The sequence below is a fragment of the Mesitornis unicolor genome, unplaced genomic scaffold (genome assembly GCF_000695765.1).
Source record: "Mesitornis unicolor isolate BGI_N332 unplaced genomic scaffold, ASM69576v1 scaffold3925, whole genome shotgun sequence".
Taxonomy (NCBI): domain Eukaryota; kingdom Metazoa; phylum Chordata; class Aves; order Mesitornithiformes; family Mesitornithidae; genus Mesitornis; species Mesitornis unicolor.
This window is the reverse complement of record NW_010186030.1, coordinates 91547-113585: the sequence shown is the minus strand read 5'-3', so window position 1 is coordinate 113585 and position 22039 is coordinate 91547. Positions and strand designations below refer to the sequence as shown.

The following is a 22039-nucleotide window of genomic DNA, read 5'->3' as shown; positions in this document are numbered from 1 at the left end:
TGTCAATATCTTCAAGAGGTCAAAAGCAAGTCTCCCTTTAACTTAAACTGTGAATGTGTAGCTATAGCATTCTCCTTGAAAAGGGAGTGGTTGGCTCAAACTTTGGGCTAAGCAGGTATTGAAGGTGAGGTGAAGTGTTTGTTGAAATATCAGTGTAGTAGAATTAATTCATCATAAAGAATGAAACAGCCATTTGATTTGATAGACAAAAATTAGATGGTTATTCCCTGAACTGTGGATCCAGGTCTGGGACAGATGGCTGCCTGCAGCCTTTTGCTTGGAAAGAGAGGAAGGCTCTTTATCCAGAAGGTTTCTTCAGGAGTCAGCTCTAGGTTCAAGATGCTGAACAAGGGAAGAACGAACTGTAGCTTTGCACGTTGTGTCACAGAAACTGTGTTTGGTAATACAATAAAGTTTTGATTATTTTTTTTTTTATAATTGGGCCCTTTCAAACAAGATGGATTTTTAATACAACTGAGTGCAAAACAGAATTAAGGAGTTAGGGATGTAGCGCTTAACAGATAAAGGGTGGTTTTGTGTGTTAAACAGTCACTGAAATGGGTCATTCACAAGGGCACTCATTTACAATGAACTTAAGGAAAGAGGCTATGGCAAAAAAAGCTATTATTTCTTTTCATCTTCAGTGTTTGTTGAAATGGCAACCCTACAAAGTCCTGTTTGTGAACTGTATTGCAGTTAACTAGCATGGCCTTATTACAAGAACTGCTCTCTGTTTGTAGCTACTTTGAATTGAACAGTGCTCACTTTATTCTGGCGAGTAACACTGATTTTCTGTGAGCACTCTTTATTATGTCTCCACTTTGGGTAGATAGAGCATCCATACACTTGACTTCACTTTAGATTATCAAACTTGATACTGTGATGGCCAAGAAGCAGCACCAAGGAGCGTAGTGAGTAAGGATGGATGTGCCTTCTAGAGGTACCATTGGAGCACTGCTGAACAGGGGCCAATGGACAGAAAGGTTGTTTGCCTTATCTGACCAGATTGTAATTAACTGTGACAAGGTTTGCAAAGAAGTTCTTTTTCCATGCATGTGTGAAAATTCTTACCCTTTTCTGCTTCAGGCTCAGAGAAGGATTTAGAAATTTTAATTGGAGCAATTATAGTTATTTCACAGAACACTTTTGTCCTGTTCCAAGATTTTGCAAATAGGTAAGGCACACTTTTAGAGAGAATTTTTGGGCTGCTGGAGTAATTAGATTCAGTAACTGGAGCTTTTGCTACCATCATACTAGGGGACATCTTTGTGACGCATGAAAAAAAACTAAGTTTCTGCTTTTTCTATTGCTGCTTCACTCTTTGGAACTTTTAGAAGAGGACAGCAGAGAAAGTTATTTAAATCAAGATAATTTAAATAGTTACGTCTTCATTAGAATCACTTGGCTGGTCTAGAAGTAGTTTTAAAACATACAGAGTTTTTGGAGATCAGAATTTGAGAAAATGGGGTATTGCAACTTGAAAGCATGCATAATTTATTCTTTTTATGTTTTGCTTTTTTAAAATACCATTGTAGTTTGGAATGTCTTAGGTGTCCCTTTATAAAAGAATGACAGTTTAAAATATTAAACCATATATAAATATTTTCATCTTTCTTCAGTTTAGAGCTTGGTAGCTTGATAGTTCTTAGAAAGTGGAAAAATTAGGGTGGAGAATAAGATATTGTTTCATGTCTTTCCAGACTAGAAAGAACTCATAAACACCTTCAGATTCTTTTATAGCAAATTGCTGATTTTTATATAATCATTTAATAACATGTAGGAATTAAGTGTATGGAAAATAGCAGAACTGTAGTCATCTGTCAGGATGTTTTCTCTATATTATAGTTACGATCTCATTAAAGTGAAATAATCCATAAAATTTCAGTGGGTTCATTCATATGCTTTTTCTAGCATAGGAGGCTAAAATTATACAGATGCAATTTTTTTAAACTTATTTAAAGCAATGTTTTTCAATATGAATGAGCTAATTAGTCTTCAAGGAGATTTTTTTTCTTCCTTTTTACTCACACAAGACAAAATTTCTAACTAGTTCATCTTAGCATCTTCATCCCCTTTAGATGGGATTTTAAAAACTGTGTGAAGCAATCTAGAAATACATAAATCTGGCTGGGGATTAGGGATTGAAAATATGTAAACTAATATCTTTGAATGTCTTGTTATAGTAGAAGACCTTCTTTGTCAATATGTATTCCATGATTTGCTCTGTTTACCAATTACACCTTGAGTATACTTCTCTTGGAGATGTTAGTGTTATCCTGCAGTTTTCTGCAGTAGAGATGAAACTTGTGGAATTTGTTTCCACAAGTGTGAAACTTCCATTAACAAGTTGGAAGCAAATTTAAGTAGAAAAGAAATACTTTTTCAGCTTAATTAAGAGGGAAGAAAGGAAAAATGAAGGACTAATAGCACATATGAAAATTGACTTCTCTTCAGCTTTTGCATTCATGCTTCTCTAGTCAGATTTCAACATAGTGACTTGCTACTTGAAAGTAATAGGATGGTTTGAATTGGTATCTCTCATCTTTATCTTGCTTTTACTGTAGTGCTGAAGTTTTGAGGGGTTCTGCTTTTGTTTCTTGCTGATTGGAATACCAAGGTGAACTGGAAGCTGTGTTTTAGTTTTCACTTCAGATTATGCCTTTGTTAACAAACTTAAGTGTCCTAATATCTAAGTTTTTGTTGGATTTAGGAATCACCATCTAAATGTATTCATAAAGTTGCAAAACACAAAGTGTTTGTTATCTTTTCAAAAATAAAGGAATCATTGAACATATAAAAACATTAAAAACATAAAACATATGTGTAAGAGCCACCCTTTGTTATAGTAATCTAAGTTGAAAAGAAAGTAGAACAAAGGAATAGCTCTTTATTACTTTGTCAGAATGGATAACTTGCAAGGAATGAAGGGTTCGTTTCATATTTTTATTCCTGATATCTGAGTGTGGCCCTGTGCTTTTAATTATTGTGCAAAGTCCTGTTCTGAAGATTGAAATAGTGATTTTCATTCATCTATGTGGTGTGTGTCCACACTGGAATCTGAGTCCATCAGAGAGATGATATTTTAGTATTTCTCCATTCTGCCACTGGAAGATAAGTGCATAACCTGTATTTCATGATTTAGAAGGTTATCTGTGCATGCCTCTCTTCAGCAGCCACACTTAAATCGGTGTTCAAGGGAGTTTCACTCAGTCCATAGCCCTTTTTTCAGGCTTTTTAGAATTGTAGGCATGTTGCCAAAATTAAGTCCTTACTGTGCAGTCAAGAGGTGGGAGGTGTTGTTTTTCGGCAGGTTATGTCATCCAAATCACAGTGGAATTACTTAAGATTATAGAAGTAGGACATTTCCTTTGCCAAAGTGTAAAGCATCACTTCAGACAGTGGAGATGTAGACATTTCTAAAGAAAAAGCTTAGAATTTTCTGTTTGGGAAAGCGCTGTGCAATTAAAAAGCAGACACTGTTGTGTCAGCATCCCTTTAGTGACGTGCTGTTCTTCTGCTGTGTCTTTCATCTCTTCCATTTCCATCATAGTGGTTGCTTTGATGTTCTCGGGTCAGAGATCGTGTCTCTGCACAAGTGCAAATTATCTAGGATGTAATTGCACTACTAAACTAAGAATAATACCTTGTTCAAAACAGAATTTCAACATATTATTTGACCTTCTTATCTTTTGTTTTCTCAGTTTCTAAAAGTTCACAAGAACAAGAGTTTCTTTTCTGTTATCAAGCTCCATCATCTTATTCTACAATTGCAGTCCTTGGATGGTTATGCAACTGATGTGACAGAAACAGCTGGAGATTTAAACTTCTGCATTCAGCAAGAGCTCATGCAATTCAGAATAGGATACTCTTCACTCTCGTATCTTTCTTCACCTTTTAAACTTAAAGAATAATTCTGAGAATTATTCACTTTTTACCATACATGAGTTTTGAAGTTAGGAAAAGCACCTTTTTTTTTTTAAATTCTGAAATTTGAGGGATTCACACCCTCTTTCTTTCTCATCTCATATGACTTTTTTTAAGTGGCCATGAATTTGAGTGTACTGCCGGGATGTGGTGGGGTGTCTTCAACTGTGGACTGCTTTTACTAGTTTCTTCTAAAAGGAGTTAAATGACATTCTTGGAGTTGTGTTGTTTATATGTGTATTCTTAGTAGGTGCTCTCATAGCCAAGCAGAGATTGTAGAATAATTTGCTATTGCAGCAATATAGGATGTATGGTACAACAAGCATGTCAAATACCACCTCACTTAACATGCCACACGTGAATTTATGAAAAAGACACTGAGTGTCTTATCCTCTCAGTTCCTCTCAGCCTGGGAATCGCAGGAAAAGACTTGAGAATTCTAAGAAGGGACTGGAGGATGTGGTGCATGTGTGAGCCTCTCCAGAGGGACAGGCAGTAGTCCTGTTCCCTTCTTACTCAGATGAGGTATTGGAAAAGTGTCTGTAACAACATTGTGCCAGTGGCAAGACAGAAACTCACTCTGTGCAGAGCTTATGAAAAGGACTGACAGCCACAATATCTTGAATCAACACATTAGAGCTGGCTGAGATGCAAACAGGGAAAAATATACCAAAGCTACCTTAAAGAAGGGAGCTGAGATCATTCTCTATGGAGGAAGACCAAGGACACTGAAGAAGAGTCATGTTTTTCAACACAGGTACTGGTAAGAGCGCTGAGAAACAGGTGGAGGTTGTTGAATCTGCTGGATCTGGGCTTGAGTTAGAAGCTCATCCTAGCTTATTCTTCTTAAGGCAATATGTAGCACTATGATTTTTGTCTCTGATCCTTGGTTGAGGATAGCTCCGAGTTTCTAATGGGCAGAGTATGTGACAGACTGGTCTGTGCTTAGCTGAAATTACATTTTTAAAGCAAATTCAACCTCATGATGAGCTGCTTTTCTAACATTATGTATAGTAGCATAACCAAATGAATCTCTAAAATATTACTTCTGAAGTGGTGGCAACTGTTGGAAAAAACAGGGAAATAAATCTGGTCTTGTGAGACCAGCACTGAATACGCGACAGATGCAAGTCGGGAAACAAACAGTAATCATTTATTTACAGCAACATTTACAGGTTCTTTTGGATTGCTGGTGATAAATTGAAAAGCTACAGGTACACTAAAGGTTGAATAACTAATACAATACCAACAACAACGCACTATGAAACACAAACACTAACAACAAAAAAACCAGCAACTTGCCCGCAGTGAGCCTGGCTGCCTGGCAAATAAACAAGTCCATTCAAACAGAAATACAGTGGAGCAAAACCAAGAATACACTCAGGGAAACCTAGAAATGAACCTGAATCGAAATATAAAATACACTCAGGGAATATGAACCTGAGGAGGAAAATATATCACTCAGCGTTAGCTGAGGTAAATGGTCTTACCCACAAGATGACCTGAGTGGTGGGGATGGAGAGGGAGCGAATTCGTCAATCCGTCCAGTCATCGGTATGGTTCCGAGTTCATCCTGTCCCCTCAGGTAAGGGCTCCCACGTAAGTTACCTTGGCCAACATTCCAACCAAGGGGGAAGGTTCTCATCACTCCATGGCTGGAGAAGTAACTCCCTCTTTCTAGCATGAATCTTAGGGTTTTTATTCCTTGATGTACGTGACAGAAGGCAGGAGGATGCCTGAGTGGATTAGACCACCTGGGGTGTTTGTCTTTAGCAGTGTTTCCCCTTATCTTTAGTTATGACTCAAATTGCTGCATTACATCACCAGGGCATACATGCGGGTGGGGATGACTATAGACAACCTTATCAGTTATGTTTATGTCACGAAGTCCGTTAATCCACACCTGCATGGGTAGAGGTAATGGTTCCTTTGCTTGGGGCAGAAAGAAATGGGGGACTGGGACCACGAGGCCTCTGCCTCATCTCACACTCCTCCAGGCATCCAGATAACACCAGATATGGATCTAGTGATGGTTGCCACCTTGCCCAGTGCTTAGCACTTCCAGTGCTTGCCACCTTGCCCAGTGCTGAGTTTCATGCTTCCAGGCATGCAGCTACATGGTGTACGTGACTTGGACTTTGTTACTAACTTTTGCTCTCTCTCTACAGCAACTGAAATAGTAGTGGAGACAGAGTGGAAAAGTAGTTTCACTGATGTGTGTCAAGAAAAATGCTGAGGAGGGAGTAGGTAATAAAAGTGACATGAGGATATTGGTCCAGCTTGTACTGATGATATCCTGTGTGCTGACAGCTTCTGTTTTCTTCTTTTGAGGGTGGTGGGCACAGGAAATGGTAGGAAAAGGTTCAGTTGGTTGAGCTGACTGCTTCAAAAAAGCTTACAGCTCTGCTAAGGAGATGATCCCAGAGATAATGCCTGCAGTCTTTAGAAGGCCCTATGGAAAGAGCATCTTGGTGTAGTATGTTCCCCTTCCTTAGATTTAACATCAGCATTTTCAAGGTAAAGTGGCTGCCTCATTGATTTTAAACCTGTTGAATAGGTAGAAGCCACATCTGTTTGACCGCTCGGCCATCAGATGAGAGGAATAGCAGAGAGGAATGCACACTGCCCTTTCTTTGGACATGTACAGGCAGATACAGCAGATCTTCGGCCAAAAGCGATGTCTGGCCAGACTGTTTAGATTTGAGTAAATCTAAATTTACTATAAATAATCTAAATCCATTTTGTGGATGCAGGTACAGGTAAGTAGAAGAGTAATAGTGGTATTGCTCCTCTCTGGTCTATGTGTTCTCAGTAATACATGTCCAGAGGCTCTCAATTTTTCTGTTGACTGTGGGAGAAACAAATGTCTTTAGAAGGATTTTCTGGTTTATTTTTTCGGGAGGTATTTTTTTCAGAAAATAATACTCTACATTGTGAACATACTTGTGAAAATAGCTTGTCAGGAAATACGCAAGTGTAGTATTTAAAGACAGACAAACCTTCTGCTGGATTTTCTTGTTATTACTGTTCACAAGCATCAACTTATAGAAATGTCCTTGTACTGAATTTATGCTAAATTCTTCTTGTGGCCCTTGTCGTATCACTGAACATTTCGATCTTGCTCACTCCACAGCTGCGTAAGAACACTTTAGCAACCTTACAAGACAAGTAGTGTTTTCAGTGTTTTGAAAAGCACTGTACCTTTCTCATTCAAATAATGAATCAGATTTAATAATAATTAATAATAATTAAGGTTGCATGGATGGCTGCCATACAAAATGTTATCTCTTCACCATGTCTGTTGAAAATGTGAGTTTGTGGATGGCTTTTTGGATTTCTCTTTTAGTTTTTTGAGGGGACTGAGTGGCTAAACTTTGTGTGTGTGCGCACGTACACAATTTGTTGTTAGGTTAACTGATAGCACAGTTCATACTCTATGGGCACCAAGGTATTTTTATGTCATATAATTTTAACGTGCTAACAGTATTCAAACTCCTACATTTAACATTGGTGTGTGGTGTAGGGACAATACTATTTTTAGACAAATGATGAAAAAGTGGAATAGATACCGTATTGTTTCTCCTTTATTCTGACTTGTTGTGAACTTACAGTGGTTTGAAAGCCCTAACCACTTTATATGGTAGAACAATTTGTTTCAGCTTTCTATCATCTTACTCCTTAGCAAACAGTCTGAAGTGTGCTATTTTTGTGAGTTCACATCAACAGAAGTATCACAAGGACTTTTGTGTCCTCCTGTCTGCGTACTCTGCGCTTCTGGAGCAGTGTGCTCTCCAGTCATGTACTTTCAGCTACATTCAAGGCCCCGAGGAGAGAGGTTTTTGTCATGCATAATTAAATATTGTTACTTCAGGGTAAAAGAGTTGCAAAAAGAGAGTTATCAACACAGCTGGATCTTACAGCTTGTAGAAATGGAAACCACAGCATTAGTGTTTTCACTAAGCATCTAGTCAAAGAAATAATGTATATGCCTTCCCTGACAAACTAGTAATAGCTTAGATTAGTTTAGCAGGCAGATGATACGGGTTTTTAGTGGACTCAGCTGTCATTTCAACACTTTATTTTGAGCAAGTAGGTAGTGAAAGATGCTGTTTCTGTTGTGCCTTTTTAACTGAGGCTGTGATTCTGTTGAATGAGCTTCTGCCTATCCTTTCTTTGATACAAGAAACGATAAAACAAAACAATGAAATGGTAACATCAGAAAGCAGCATTGAATTATGATATATACTAGAAAGAGAAGCTTCTAGTGATTTTGTTTGTATTTGGTAAGTGAGACAAAATGCCATTAGGCTAACTCTTGGTTTCCTTTCTGCTGGTACAGGAGATCCATCGTCGATTTGAAAATGCTCCCGACACAGCCAAGACAAAGGCTCTGCAAACTGTTATTGAGATGAAGGTAAATGATTGCATATAGGCAGCAGTAGAGTTTGTTCTCTAGAAAACGGGTTTTCATTTGAAAGGCGGCTGTGTCAAATGCCATATACTTCTGTCAGTTTTCTAATTTAAAATAAGTATATTTATTTTATACTACTTTATTTTTATTTTATTTTTTTATTACTCATCAGTGATGAGACAGAGCTGCTTCATGACACAGTAGAAACCTGCCTTCTGTCTACCTGCAGCAGCATATACAGATTTCTTTCAGTTAAGCAAGAGTCCATTGTACTGCAAGGATGGGAATGATGGATTAGTAGGATTTTATGATGATGTGTGTTGTTTTCTTTAAATGGTATCAACATTTGAAATACTACTCTGTGTTCTGCCTGCCAACAAAGTTTTCAGTTTGCGAACTCAAAACCCACTTACAGAATGGGTCATACAGCTAGAAAGATGTCTGTATGCCATCGTAAACCTGACTTTTCTGTATGGATTTGTGATTGGATTCTTAAGCCATTAATTCAAGTATCTAATGGAACAATGGCAATTTGCCAGGAGCCACAAGTGAAATGTGTGGTTTACACAGCTTTATGCAATCGTAATTCATATTCTGTGGTCCATAAAGTACATCAGACAGAGTTTGGACAAATAGAGTAAAAGAATTGGGAACTGTCTTTGCAAACTGTTCTCTTCAACTTTCGTATCCTCTCTTTGTCTCTCCTTTTTTTATCTGGGCCTCTTTCTTTTGTTTTCCTTCTTTTTTTCCCCTGCCAGCTCTTTCCATTCCATCTCAATGTTTTCCATAGTCATTTCCCATCTTTCTACTCTGGAGCCTTTCATTTACTGTCTTTCTTTTATTAGTCATCTTTGTGGTCCATAGTAATGAAAACTAATTGACTATCTGGTAGCAATAAGTCATCTTTACTATCGAAAGAGAAACACTGCTATTTCTGGGAAGTGAAGTGAGCATTGAAACGAAATACTGTTGTGAATTGCACCACATCACTTCACCTTACTACTCCTCTAATTCTTTGTTGCAAAAATCTGTTTTACCAATTTTAATTTAAGCAGCAGACATTAAGCAAGAGATCTGACTAGATCTTCATAATGACCCTTTAGAAAAATCTTCTCTAATGAATGAAAAGCTATGCTTTGTTCATCAGACAAAAAAAATTATCAAGGATTGGTCTATGAAAGAATGGAGGATCATTTCAAATCCTTCCTGTATTTCAGGAAACACAAAGTATTTTGGAGAAATGAAATTTTTAAAAAATAGACCACTTTAAGAAATTCCAATTCATAAATACATATCCATGTTCATGAGTATACCTGAAGCTCTCTGTGCTATATGAATCTGTTCTTGCTGTTCCTAACACTTAAGACTTCTAAGGAAACAGTAAACCAAGTAGATTGAAAACCTATGATTGTCCTGTAAAACTATGAGGAAAATGCTAGATTGACTTTTTTATTTTTCCAGATGTATATTTTTTAACCATGCAAGTGTTTCATATGTCGTATACATGAGCCAGAATACTTGATGGATCCTCTACTGCTTTATCTACTCAAAGCTAGATTGTCAACTCAAAACTAGATTGTTGCATCTCTAACCTTTCTTACGGTGTTTATGCTCTTTGCTTGTTACCCCACTTAAATTTCTAGTAGCACAAGCCAGTTTTTACCATTCTTGCAATCACATTTTGCTGTTCATTCAATTAGAATTATTTTTTTTTATGTTTTATGCTGGCTTCGCATTACAAGACAACCATTTTTCATGTTCCTTTATTTATTTATCATATACTGTGTCCCTGCCCATAGCCATGTTTTCTTTCAGTACTAAACTCTTGCTTTCCTCGAAAGGTATAAAAAACTTAAGAAATGAGTACTCGAGTACTCAACCAGATGCTATTTAAAGAACATAGGTGTAAACTGATTTCTGTAGGAACTTCAGGAGTAAATTTCAAGGGCAAGTACACATCCAAAAAATTAGTTTCTTTGGTTTTTTTTACTCCAATGGTATGTTCACAAATCATCTAACTGTGTGTCTTTATCTGTCTCTTCTAACTGTTTTCAGGATTCAAAAATTTCTTCCATGGAGCGTGGCCTCCGGGATTTGGAAGAAGAGATTCAGATGTTGAAGTCAAATGGAGCTCTGAGCACAGAGGAGCGTGAAGAGGAAATGAAGCAAATGGAGGTGTACCGTAGTCATTCCAAATTCATGAAAAATAAGGTATTGAGAAAACAAATTACAATAGTAAGATAAACTGAGCCTAGCAAACAGATGAGAGAAATTTTCATACTTTAAATGAAGTAAGAATTTAGGTTCTGGGTTCCCATTCAAATGCTGGGAAACAGAATTTATTTGTATTCTGCCGTGAAACCACTGAAATAACTTAAAAATTTTTAAGAGCTTTTAAAATTCAAATTTGAAAATACCATAATGGTGGTTCAGTAAGGGCAGTGGCCCAAAAATTTCTTTTACTGTGACACCTATTTTTTCTTTTTATTTCAGAAGGATTTTCTCATTATCTTTGTCATTGCTAATCCGTCATAGTTTTACTTTTTATTTGGTCTAGAGTCTTTTTATTAGGTAAAGGCTGAAAAGAGCATGAACAGTCACTACAATGGCTTTCCATTACACTCTCCTTCTAGTAGTGGAATCAGAGTGAGAGTAGACTCTGCAACAGTGGTGGTGCCAACATTAATTTATGCCGTTGGGAATTCAGGACAAATACAGCAGTGAGAATAGTAATCCTCAGGTATAAAGATGGACACTGACTACTGAATTGTCTAGAGCCAAAAGTCAGTTCATTCTCTGTTTCTCAGTCTTTCAGTGAGCCCTAACATTTTCTAATGAAGATTCAGGCCACCTTGTGCAGTACATTTAAGTATATTGTGAGCAGTCCTGCGTTGCTTAGTTAGCTTTTGCATACTCCCTGCAGACAGTGTGCAGATCCCTGGAACAGAGGTTGAATATTCTTCTACTAGGTTCTAAACAATTGTAACTTCCTGCATTTGTCCTGCTTGAAATTATTTGTCAAAAAAAGAATGCTGGAGAAAGTTTCTTGGAGACATGTTACTTGCCCCAAAGTAGAAACATGTAGTGAGTATGCGTTTCTTCCACTTCCCTCATACCAGCTCACTGATTTACCTCAAGATAACCACATCTGCTCTTTTATGCTTTTACTCTTTATCCCACTGAGTTGCTTCTAGGAGCTGAAGGTTGCCCCCTTTAAATTAGGAATGGAGAGATGGTTTTAGCACCTCTTTTTTCTTTCTGTCTTCTTTCCTTCTTTCATTCTCCCCTTGTTAGCAGCTCTTCAATTTCCCCCCTCTGTGGGCCTATAGATCTGTTCAGCCACTCAGTTTCTGGATCTCTTCAGTCTACAGTGTCTGTTCATTTCTTTTCTTGCAGAACATTTGCTCCCTTTTGGTAACTTCACTCATGACTCGTAGCCAGCTCCAGTCGTGGTATCTTGTTGTCCTACCTTGTTTTGTAATCGCACAATACTTATTTTTCAGTATTATGTTATATAGTCATGTATATATACTGTGGCTGTATCTTGACTATTAACTTTATTTCGCTTTAAGTGAAAAATGTCCCTTTCCCTGCCCTAATATCCTCATGATTTCCAGTTTCAAGACCGTTGGGTGAAGTGCCCCCATACTCGACATGTATAAACATAACCATAACTATATATCTTTCTTTCATAATCAAATTTTTGTCTGGCAGCCTAAGTGAAATTACGGAAACATTAAACTTTTGAAGACTTAATGAAGAACGGATGAGAAAGTGAGTGAGCAGTGTTGATCCTTCTCTTCAGTTTTTTGTCACTTTTAGTTACTTGGATTGAAACAGGCTGACTAAAAGCTGACAAATGATAAATATTTAAAAGCATAACAATGTCGTGACAGGTAGAGCAACTGAAGGAAGAGCTAAGTGCCAAAGAGGTTCAAGGGGAGGACCTGAAAAAAAGAGTGGCTGGTCTCCAGGCCGAGGTCTCTGCAGTAAGATTTATCTTTTGTGTGCAGTGGCCATTCACTGGGGCTTGCTAGTTCACTGGCTTTCGGGGTAGCTTTTCTCCTCTTACCTTCTCTACAACTTGATATAACAGTAGAAACTAACAGCCTGCTCAGCCTCGTAGCTCCCTTTTTGTTCACATGGTTTATGGTGTCCATAACATCATTCTTCAACTGAACATCTGTATTTGTTTTGTTACTGTTTTTTTAATGGTATGAGCTGTTTTAGCAGTAACTTACTTCTCTCTGTCAAAGCAGATTTTCAGAAGTATTCAGCACCCATTTTGGGGCCAGGCTTTCAAAAAGATTTACTTTCCCTCATACAAAAGAAAATAATGTAGAAACATGGGATGAAGCCTTTTAACATTGTTTCACAAAAAGTAAGGAAAGTTGGATGCTGAATGCTTTTTAAAACTGATTGTCTAATTTTAGCAGCATGCATTTAGGTTATTCTATTACCATTAAATTGGTGGATTTGTTGAGTGATCATAGTGTCTCACCAAGAAGAGAGATATGAGCACTTAAAGCTGCCTTAACTTCCCTTGCAACTTGAGATGGTATGCGTTGTGTTCTTCCTAAAGAGCTTTAGCACATTGGCAGCTCTGAAATGGGAATTTCTAGAGAGAATGGTATTAGGGTACTATGTGGGTATTTTAATGTAATGAAATGTGGTTGTCAGATGAGAGCATTTCACCAAAACACAACTGTTCAGGGTAAACGTCTCTTCTGAGATGACCCCCAAAATAATTTATCTTTTCAAAGGAAGAGCAAACTGGTTTGAGATAGTTTTACTATAATTCAAGCTACCTATGACTTGAAAAAATTTGTGTCATCTGAAATGTTTAGGGGAGACTTTTTTGTTTAGATACTCCAGAAAAACATAACTAGGAGTTCGTATCGTCTCAGTTATTCTGCCTAGCCATATTGTACAACTGGTTGTATTGGCCAGTAGCTGACAGCAGAAATAGTTCTGCTAACATCAATACTGTTGTATCTAATTTAAATAGATGGTGAATTCATTCTGAGGACATACTTGCTTTTAGTAAAAATATGAAAAAAACCTCCAGCCTAGTACATTTGAATTAAGTGAACAGTAAACTATTGGTTAGTTCTATAAATTAAATTGTTCTTATGCTCCTTCTCATTATTCCATTAAAAAAATAAATAGTTTGTGTGAGTTTTTTTGAGATACATGCCCTCTTTCTGCCACTCCCCTTCTTCCTTATCTCCTGATGTTTCACACTGAAATACAGAAGTCCTTGATGGCTTTTAATCTCAGTCATTTGTACTAGTACATGCATTTATTCTAATTAAAAACACATTAAAATATAATTTATGGCTGATATCAGTTTAATTTTGTTCTTGATATACTCCCAAAAAAGGAAGGTGACTTGGACAATTTTCTTCATTTGTGATGTACTTTAGTTTCAGTTTTGAAGCACTGGACAACTTACTTTTTTTTTTTTTTTACTGTCACAAACAAAATTATTCAAGTTAAAAAAGGGAAAACTGTTTAGTTTTTAGAGATATGTCCACTTCTGATATATATATCACGTGAAAGTAAAATATTGCTGTTCCGTGAAATACTTTGGAGACAAGCCAGAAAGTTGGTTATAAACTTGGACATAAGTCTATACTTAGACTTCCCTGTCCTCTTCATTATTTTGTTTTTATTCAGATTTACATCAAAAGTGTCCTGGTTATTGATTGCACTTAGAGTGAGATTTCATCTCATCTCAGTGCTTTACTTTTAACATTTCTTACTGTTTGTCTTTTTGTAATTATAATTCAACCTACATTTGTTAAAATGAATTTCTGTACTGACTTAATTCACTAAATTTAATCAAGGAAATGGCTCTCAACGAAGTGCTATTCCACAAACAGGTTTTTTCATGTTTTGATTTAAAAAGCTTCCATAAATTGTAAGGTATTTCTTAGAAGATTGAAATTCTGGGTTTGTAAATAATGGGAAAAGTAAAGGTGTCTTTTCATACTCTGTAAGCATGAAGCTGGATTAATTGTTGGATGGAAACTTGCTGGTTTGACATTTCAGAGCAAACATCATGCTCCTGAGAGAGACCTGTAGGTACCTCATGTTTTCTGATATTTCAGGGTAAGGGTACTTTCTTGTTACAGTTCTGCTTCATGTTCATTAGAAACTTCATTATAAAGATTAAAAACTGCCTAATAACTGGTTTTGGTCAGTCTTTGGAAAGACAGCTAAGAACAGACTGACTGTTAAAAAGAATCTCTTGATAAGTTGATGCTATTGCTCCCCCTTCTTTTTCCCTATATCTTTTGCTCATGACACAAATTTTTGCTGGCCTTCCATTCAAGGTAACTGAAGGCTTCATAATTTGATGGGATAAGTTTAGAGTATCATACTGTTTGTTATTAGTTCTATGAATTTATAGTTATTTTTATAAGGAAAGTATAATTTTTTTTTTCCTTTGCCTGTCTCTTCTTTCTTTTTCAGATTGGTCAGGTGAAACAGGAGCTGTCACGCAAAGACACTGAATTGCTGGCCTTGCAGACAAAGCTAGAGACCCTCACAAATCAGTTCTCTGACAGCAAGCAGCATATTGAAGTTCTGAAAGAGTCTCTTACAGCTAAAGAGCAAAGAGCTGCCATCCTGCAGACAGAGGTGAAATGGACAATGCTGTATTTATTGACTTTCCATAGAGAAAGACATAAAAAGTGTTATTTCTTCTTGCTTAGGTTATACAATCCCATAGCCATTCAAAACTGCATGTTCTGAGCACATTGTATCTCTGAATTGCACTTTGATTCTCTAGGCCAGGGGATTGAAGAAAAAGACAAATGTGTGTGTAAGTGCACGCATATTCCTGTGAATGAATACACACTTGTACGACATGCTCCGCTAACACACAGTCAGTAATATTATTTTTCCCAGACGCAGGTGAATTAGAAGTTGCAGTGCCTGAGCTGGGGGGATTTATTTTCAATGACCCTGTAGCTAAAAGAGAGCATTCCTGTAATATAGAACCCACTGAAGCTTCACTGCTACTCTCAGCATGTCTGGGAACTTCTTGCATGTAAGCCTGTGCTTACACCTGAAACAGTGTCTTTCATGTTCTGTGTTGCATATTCCAAGATAATGGAAAAATATTTTCCAAACTGTGTTTTGATAACAAATGCTTAAAAAATTCCCATATTATGTAAGACACAACTGTATATCTGAACATCAAATTGATAATAAGTGTAGTATAAATTTATTGCTTCTGGACATTCTTGAAGAACAAGCATGAAATGTTGTGTGAAACATTTCAAGTTTCATTTCAGCATTTCAAGTCCCTGGCTTGGAAAATTGTAGTGTTAGTAGGAGTCCAAAAGATGGCAGTCATGCATCAAAAAGTATTTGTGGTGTTCAAACAGCTAAAACAGTGAAAAGCCAGAGGAGCTGTGAAATACCCACAATTTTTCTGCATGTGTAACGCTGGTAGAAAGAATTATACATTACAAGAGCGTAAAAGAATTTATTTAAACTTTTACCCTCATGTAGCTTTCCTTTTAGCCATGTTCAGTGAATCTATGAGTGCACATGGCCTTGTCCACATGCAGAAATCAGGTTACATAGTAAATATTTTCTGATGTTCAAAGATGACTCTTCAGATTATTCTCAGATTTGTGTAGAAGTTAATATTGCAGAATCAGTTTCCTTTAAAGCAATAGTGTTGTAGACATGACAGTGACAGACTGCGTGTGACAGAAGTCTTGCAGGGAGTGAAAATATCTTTAGTTATTATATTTAACTGATACAGAAATGGAAGGAAATTCAGGCAGGGCCCACAAGTTTATCTCCAGATTTGAAATAATGGCAGCAATTTTAAAGTTTAATTACAAATTGAGAATGATAACTCTGTGCTAAACTTGTTTGCATTAACAGATAATTTCAGATGAGTAAATGATTTGAGGTGACTGAACAGGGAAGCGATAGCAGGTGTAGAGGTGTTGAGTTTCTCTGGAACAAAAAGAGAAAGGTCTTAATTTTATTTTTAAAAGATGCAATTAAATATTTGCCTTCCTAGTTTCCTATTGGAGAGAAAGAAAATGGTTTAAGTGACCAATTTTAGGCTAGAAAATGTAATTTTGAATTTCTACGTGTATTTTGTGTTAATACTTCTGGATTATTCACTTGAGACAAAGTTCATTTGCATTAGTCGGCATAACTGTGAAAGTACACTCGTTTACAATCATAAACTTGTTAAATTTGTTCATTCCTTTTTGCTAGTCAGGAATGTACCCTGGATTTGTATGCGCTTGTTTTGAAAAATATTTACGTTTCAAAATATCATTGAAAGTAGGTATTAAGTAAATAAACATTTTAAGATGTTAATTGCAGATTTTGATCCATTACAGTGATTGAAAATAGTATAGATATATTAAGTCACTGTGCAGCATTGTGACAAACCTACAGAGCTAGAAATACATTTATCTTCTTAGTTATAAATAATAAAAAGCAGTATTTTTCTGTCCATGAGATGCAGTTCTTGAAAGAATATACTTCATTAACAATTTAAAAGGCTTTAGTAGACAGTCATAATTTCAGCTGTTATTATAAGTAAACATATTTATTCAAATAAAATATATGTAATTTAAAGAAGATATTTAAAAAGAGAAAGACTTTGTTATATACCATTGATAGATATTATTGATAGTTATTCAAAACATTTTGATTTTATTTTAGCTGAAGGCCAAAGTGTTTTTTAATACAGAAAATTATTCTGTTCTCTAACTTGTAATATCACTAAATAATCATTGAGAGTATTTGTTCTTCACTGGGTTCTTCCAAATGAGATTCTCATATAGCACTGCAATGCAAAACCAAATCATATTCTTCCTCCAAAGCATGCAGACTTTTTTTTTGTACTAGTAAAAAGTGGCTGAAAGGAACCAGGGGGAGAGAGTGAGAGAAATTTTCTACTTACTCCTTTTAGATTATTCACATAGTTTGCTTCCAGATAAAAGTGAAATATTACTGCAGTAACAGCGCAAAATGATTTTCTGATTGTCTTTCTATAAGGAGTTGCTGTGGAGTTAAAACATTAACAATACTGTTTTAGAATGATGTTTCTGTGATAGATTTAATGGACTCAGTGCAGTTCAGCATGTTCTTCACAATAAGATGGAGCAATCTGGTATGGATTCAGCACATAGGAAGCATTGTTGGTTATCTGGCTATTCCATTGTCTCAGATTAAGTTAAGTATTTAGAATGATCCATTGATGTTCCTGATATGGAAAAGATAATGACATCTCTTTCATTTTTGCTCATGATCTTGACAGAAAGCTCCACAATTAAATCATCATACACATTTACCTTTCTTCTGTCTTCACAACTGAGCCTCTCAACTATTAAGATTGAAACACATTGATAAAACACAGCATTGAGATGTTTGTTGTTGCATCCTGTGATGCATTTGGATTTTTTTAAGGAAAAGGTTTATTTCTGTACAATATTTCTCACTGGAAATGGGGGGTAGGTATGTGAGATCCTTCCAGGTCTCACTTGTTGGCAGCACTAGTCAATGTTAAAGCATAACTAGATTCTCTCTGTACACCTTGAGAGAGTTATGAGAAGGGAGAGGGGTGCATTTTCTGTCCTATATTGGCAGATATTGTCATAAAGGATTGGTATTTTGGAGTAATATTTAAATAAACATTTTGAGAGAAAAGAGCATACCTTCATAAACCTTTGCCTTTTTGGTCTTCTATTAAAGAAAAGTGCAGATAGGTGGGGGAAAGATGTTGATAAAATATCTCAAAAATGAGTTTGCCACCTGCTGCACTAGAACGACAAAGAACAGTGAGCTGTTTGTGGGATGTTTATCTTGAGGGCTATTGGGTGGAGAGGATATTGTGGTTAACTTTTCAATTTGTGGAGGAACCTTTAAAAATAGCTCTAAAAATGTACAATCTCTTTGTAAACAAAACAAAAAAAATCAATATTTATTCTGGAATTAAGATTTAATCCATAAAAAGTTTGTGTTTTGCTCAGTGAGCCCTTTGGCTTAGGTCAGTGCCAGAAGGTATGTGGCTTCAATGGGAGGTTAAATTAATCAGTGAGAACATTCCCCTTTATTTTTGTATACTGCCCAAGCTGACATGGTTCTGTAATTGGTCTGTTCAATGGTAAATTCAAATTAATATTCCGTAGAAAAAATAATTTGGTCTTCTGGAAGTATTTTATTTGCTCTGAATATCTGAGTAGAACATAAAATTCTCAAAGGATCTTTATTGGGGCTTATAATGGCATTTTGAAACTATAGTAGACGCTCCTAGATCAGAGAGGTAGAAAGTGGATCATGTTTAGTGTGGAATGTGCAAATGGCAGGTGCTGTTTCTAACAAGACTTTTAGCTTGAGCTACATGAGGACCTATGCTGACATGTGCAAACATTAAGCTCAGCTCACAGAACCGAGTTCACCATGTTTAGATATATAATACCATGTGCTATAAGAACACTTGAGCTGATTCCTAAGCAGGCCCTGGAAGCATTTGGTTTATAACCTTAGTGAGAACTGAACAAGCTTAGTGGATCTCTGCACCATGGCATAGTCATGTAATCTGACTAAGTTGTCCAGATGACTGGGAGCTGTATGTTCATAAAAAATTCACTGTCAGTTCTTCCACAGACAGTACTGGGAATCGCTGCAATTTATGTAGAGAAGGTGGAGCGTAAGTAATTAATGCAATTAATAAGCAAGCCCAATGTCAAAAATGGAGAGTTGAGTCTTGTGAACTACCACTGCATTCAAAATCAGTCAGTAAACGTAGCTTGTAGTCTATGCTATCAGGAAAACAGCTTAACTCTTTATTGTGTTTGTCATGTGTTTGCAAGATACTAACAGAATATCACAAAACTGATCCTTTTTAAAATGTGTGACTTCACATAGCAGGACCTAGAGTAGGATAACAGCAACATTTCACCTTGCATGCCAAATACAAGTTTGTATCTTTCAGTCTGCATGTCTCAATTATCTTTGAATTCTGAGTGCTGACGTAGAATTACTTTAAAAAGTTGCTGGCTTTTGTTAGAAGCCATAGCAAGCTCCAAACACATTTCAGGATTGATATTCTGTCTGTTCCTTTTGCTGCCATTAATGTAGTCATACCAGCAGAGAGATAAGAGTTTTGAATTTTGCCACTACAGAGAATTCAGGGTTTGGATATAACATGTGAGACTGTACCTTCTGATATAATAACTGAATGGAGTTTGACTCGATTCACTGATCTGAATCAGTAGTTCAGCTGTGGTTTGTAGATGGCAAGAATCGCTCAGTCTCAGAAAAGTAGAGCACTGTCTTTTCTGACATCTTCCTAAACTCGAGTGGGAATCACCAGTGTCTCAATACCCTGATTGCTACTGTACAGTGGAGATGATGGTAAAAATGAGAAAAAAAACGTGCAACCGAAGTCGTGTTGACTCGAGCTCCTGAGTCAGTTCTGAAACTCACTGTGGACTTCAGAAAATTTTAGTGATTTCCCTAAGCTATAAGTTGGGAATATTCTTAAAGCTAAGACTTTAATCTAATTACAGAATCTTAAGATTTTTTAAAGGGCATAAAAATAAATTTAACTATTGTGTAATTTATTGTGTGTATTCTAGTAGTCTTTGGAGCTACTAATCTTCCAGTTTTTCATATAAATTTGAAATTCTACATGCTAAATGTATGGCTATACATGTTAGGAATGGAGCTATAGAGTATTATTTACTACTACTGGAAAATTCTGCAAAGACAGATCAATGGTTCCCAACACAGCTTTTCATACATGGCCCTTGCAGTGAAGAAATGTAAGTCTTACGTATGGTACCCAGCTAAAAAGAGGTACCTGTCGTACCTGTACCTAGGAAGGCTCTTGTGTTGAAGGTAGCAACAAATATGCTTATTTTGCTAAAGCATCATGTGCAATTGGTTGGTACGTGCAGGTGCAGTTAGCCAGCCCATTGTTTTACAAAGGAAAAGCAGCTGCCTGCACCGTACTGTAAGATTTTACTTGCCATGCATAATTAAAGACATGGCAGTCTATTACTGTGAAAGCAGTCAGGTTAACCCAAGGTTAAGACAACACCATCCATGATGCAGAAGTCAGGAGAAGGAACGTCAGCACCTCAGTTGGTGTTTGCCCAGTTGTTTCCATGTGCAGAGAAAATCTTAAGCTGACTTTGTTGAAGTTGGCATCACCTGACTCCCACAGACCTCAATTCTTCTCACTGTGGGAGGATGCCATACATAAACGGAGCTGACATGAATAAACAAGTGCAGTGTTCTGCCAGGAATAGTGCTAAGGTGATGATTGTGTGTCCTGCCAGCCTTTGAAAAATATTCTTGGAAGTGTTTTCTGTGGTTTTCTAGGCAGGGACCTCACACAAATAAAACCAGGAATGCAATTTACCCCAAACCGTAAGCTAATACAGAGTTCAAAGAGAATAATCAATCAGAAATGGAAAGCATTCTGTGGAATAATTTCTGTTTGCAGATGTTCTCTTTTCATTTAATACTGTGCTGTAGGCATCTGGACTGTCTCAAATATTTTGCAACACAACTGTTGAGAGTATGTGGATTTTTTTGTGAGGGAGATTTTCAGTTTCCCTTCAAGAATTAATAAAAGTGACTCTTAGCTTTAATATTAGAGATACTCAAGAGAAGAACGTACCTAATCAATCTATAAAACCGCGTGTTTTTCAAAAGAAGACAAAGCCTGATCCACCTGCTAAACTTTTCATTACAAAGACTAGCAATCCTATAAATCATATTTGGGTAGTACCTGGTACTTGAATATCACTGCAGAACGTACTCCATGCCCCACTTGTTGGGTGAGAGGTCAGGAATGTGATTTTAATAACGTATGTGTAAGTGAGATGGCTCCAGACATGGAGGTGGCAGCAGGATTGCAGTGCTGATGGGGAGAGCAAGGCAGTTCTTTTCCCCACTGACAAGTACTTATTGCTCTGTGTAAAAGGGATCAGACAAAACAGCAAAGGATTTTGTGGGTGTAACATGGTGTAAATGTAGAGCCTTAGAGGCAACTCTTCCATTAGCAAATCGAAATAAGGTGGAATTAGAGTAACACATGAAAACTGAGTGTTGCTCGAAATACCTTGAGCTTGTCTGAGTCATCTTTTCACTTCATGTCTCTGCTAGCCTATACTGTGTAGAAGGACCAAGAAATTCATTGATCACCCTGTTTACTCTGTGTGACTGATGTCCTGTAATGGATTCAGCTAACAGGAACTAAATCTAATACTGTCAAATAAGATTAGCAGCCAAGCTGGCAGATTTGAGCTCTGCCTGAATGCTGAGTGGATAGGGGTCAGTGGGTTTCTTTTGGTGTCTTGACCAGGTTGGTGGTGTAGGATTTCGTATTCCACAATGGTCTTTGAGATTAGTCTGTGCTCTGTGGTAACCTTTTTCTTCTCATCAAATTTATATTCAGATAGCTCTGATTCCTTCTACCATTTCTTTTGTCTTGTGAGGTCTGTGTTTCATCTGTGTAAGAGAAATGCAAAAGGAAAAGCAAAAGCTCCTCAACATGCAGTTTTGAAGTTTGAGGATACCACAGAATTCACAGAGTGTGTTTCTAAACTTACTGAGACCATGGGAGCTATAGTATGTTTATGTGTCCAAATTGCACCCACAATACCCTGCACTGTGTTATTGGTTCCATTTTGTCTTTAATAT

The 22039-nt window shown here is 36.8% G+C and overlaps 1 protein-coding gene across 1 annotated transcript in view; it reads left to right on the top strand.

The window, feature by feature from the left end:
* Positions 1–22039, top strand: part of ERC1 (ELKS/RAB6-interacting/CAST family member 1) — a gene marked incomplete at its 3' end in the record, with an annotated part of 160902 nt that overhangs the window by 55231 nt on the left and 83632 nt on the right. Inside the window, exons 3-6 of the mRNA XM_010185010.1 lie at positions 8264–8338; positions 10391–10546; positions 12232–12324; positions 14813–14980. Coding sequence (XP_010183312.1) covers positions 8264–8338; positions 10391–10546; positions 12232–12324; positions 14813–14980 — 492 coding nt within the window. The remainder of the gene's footprint in view (positions 1–8263; positions 8339–10390; positions 10547–12231; positions 12325–14812; positions 14981–22039) is intronic.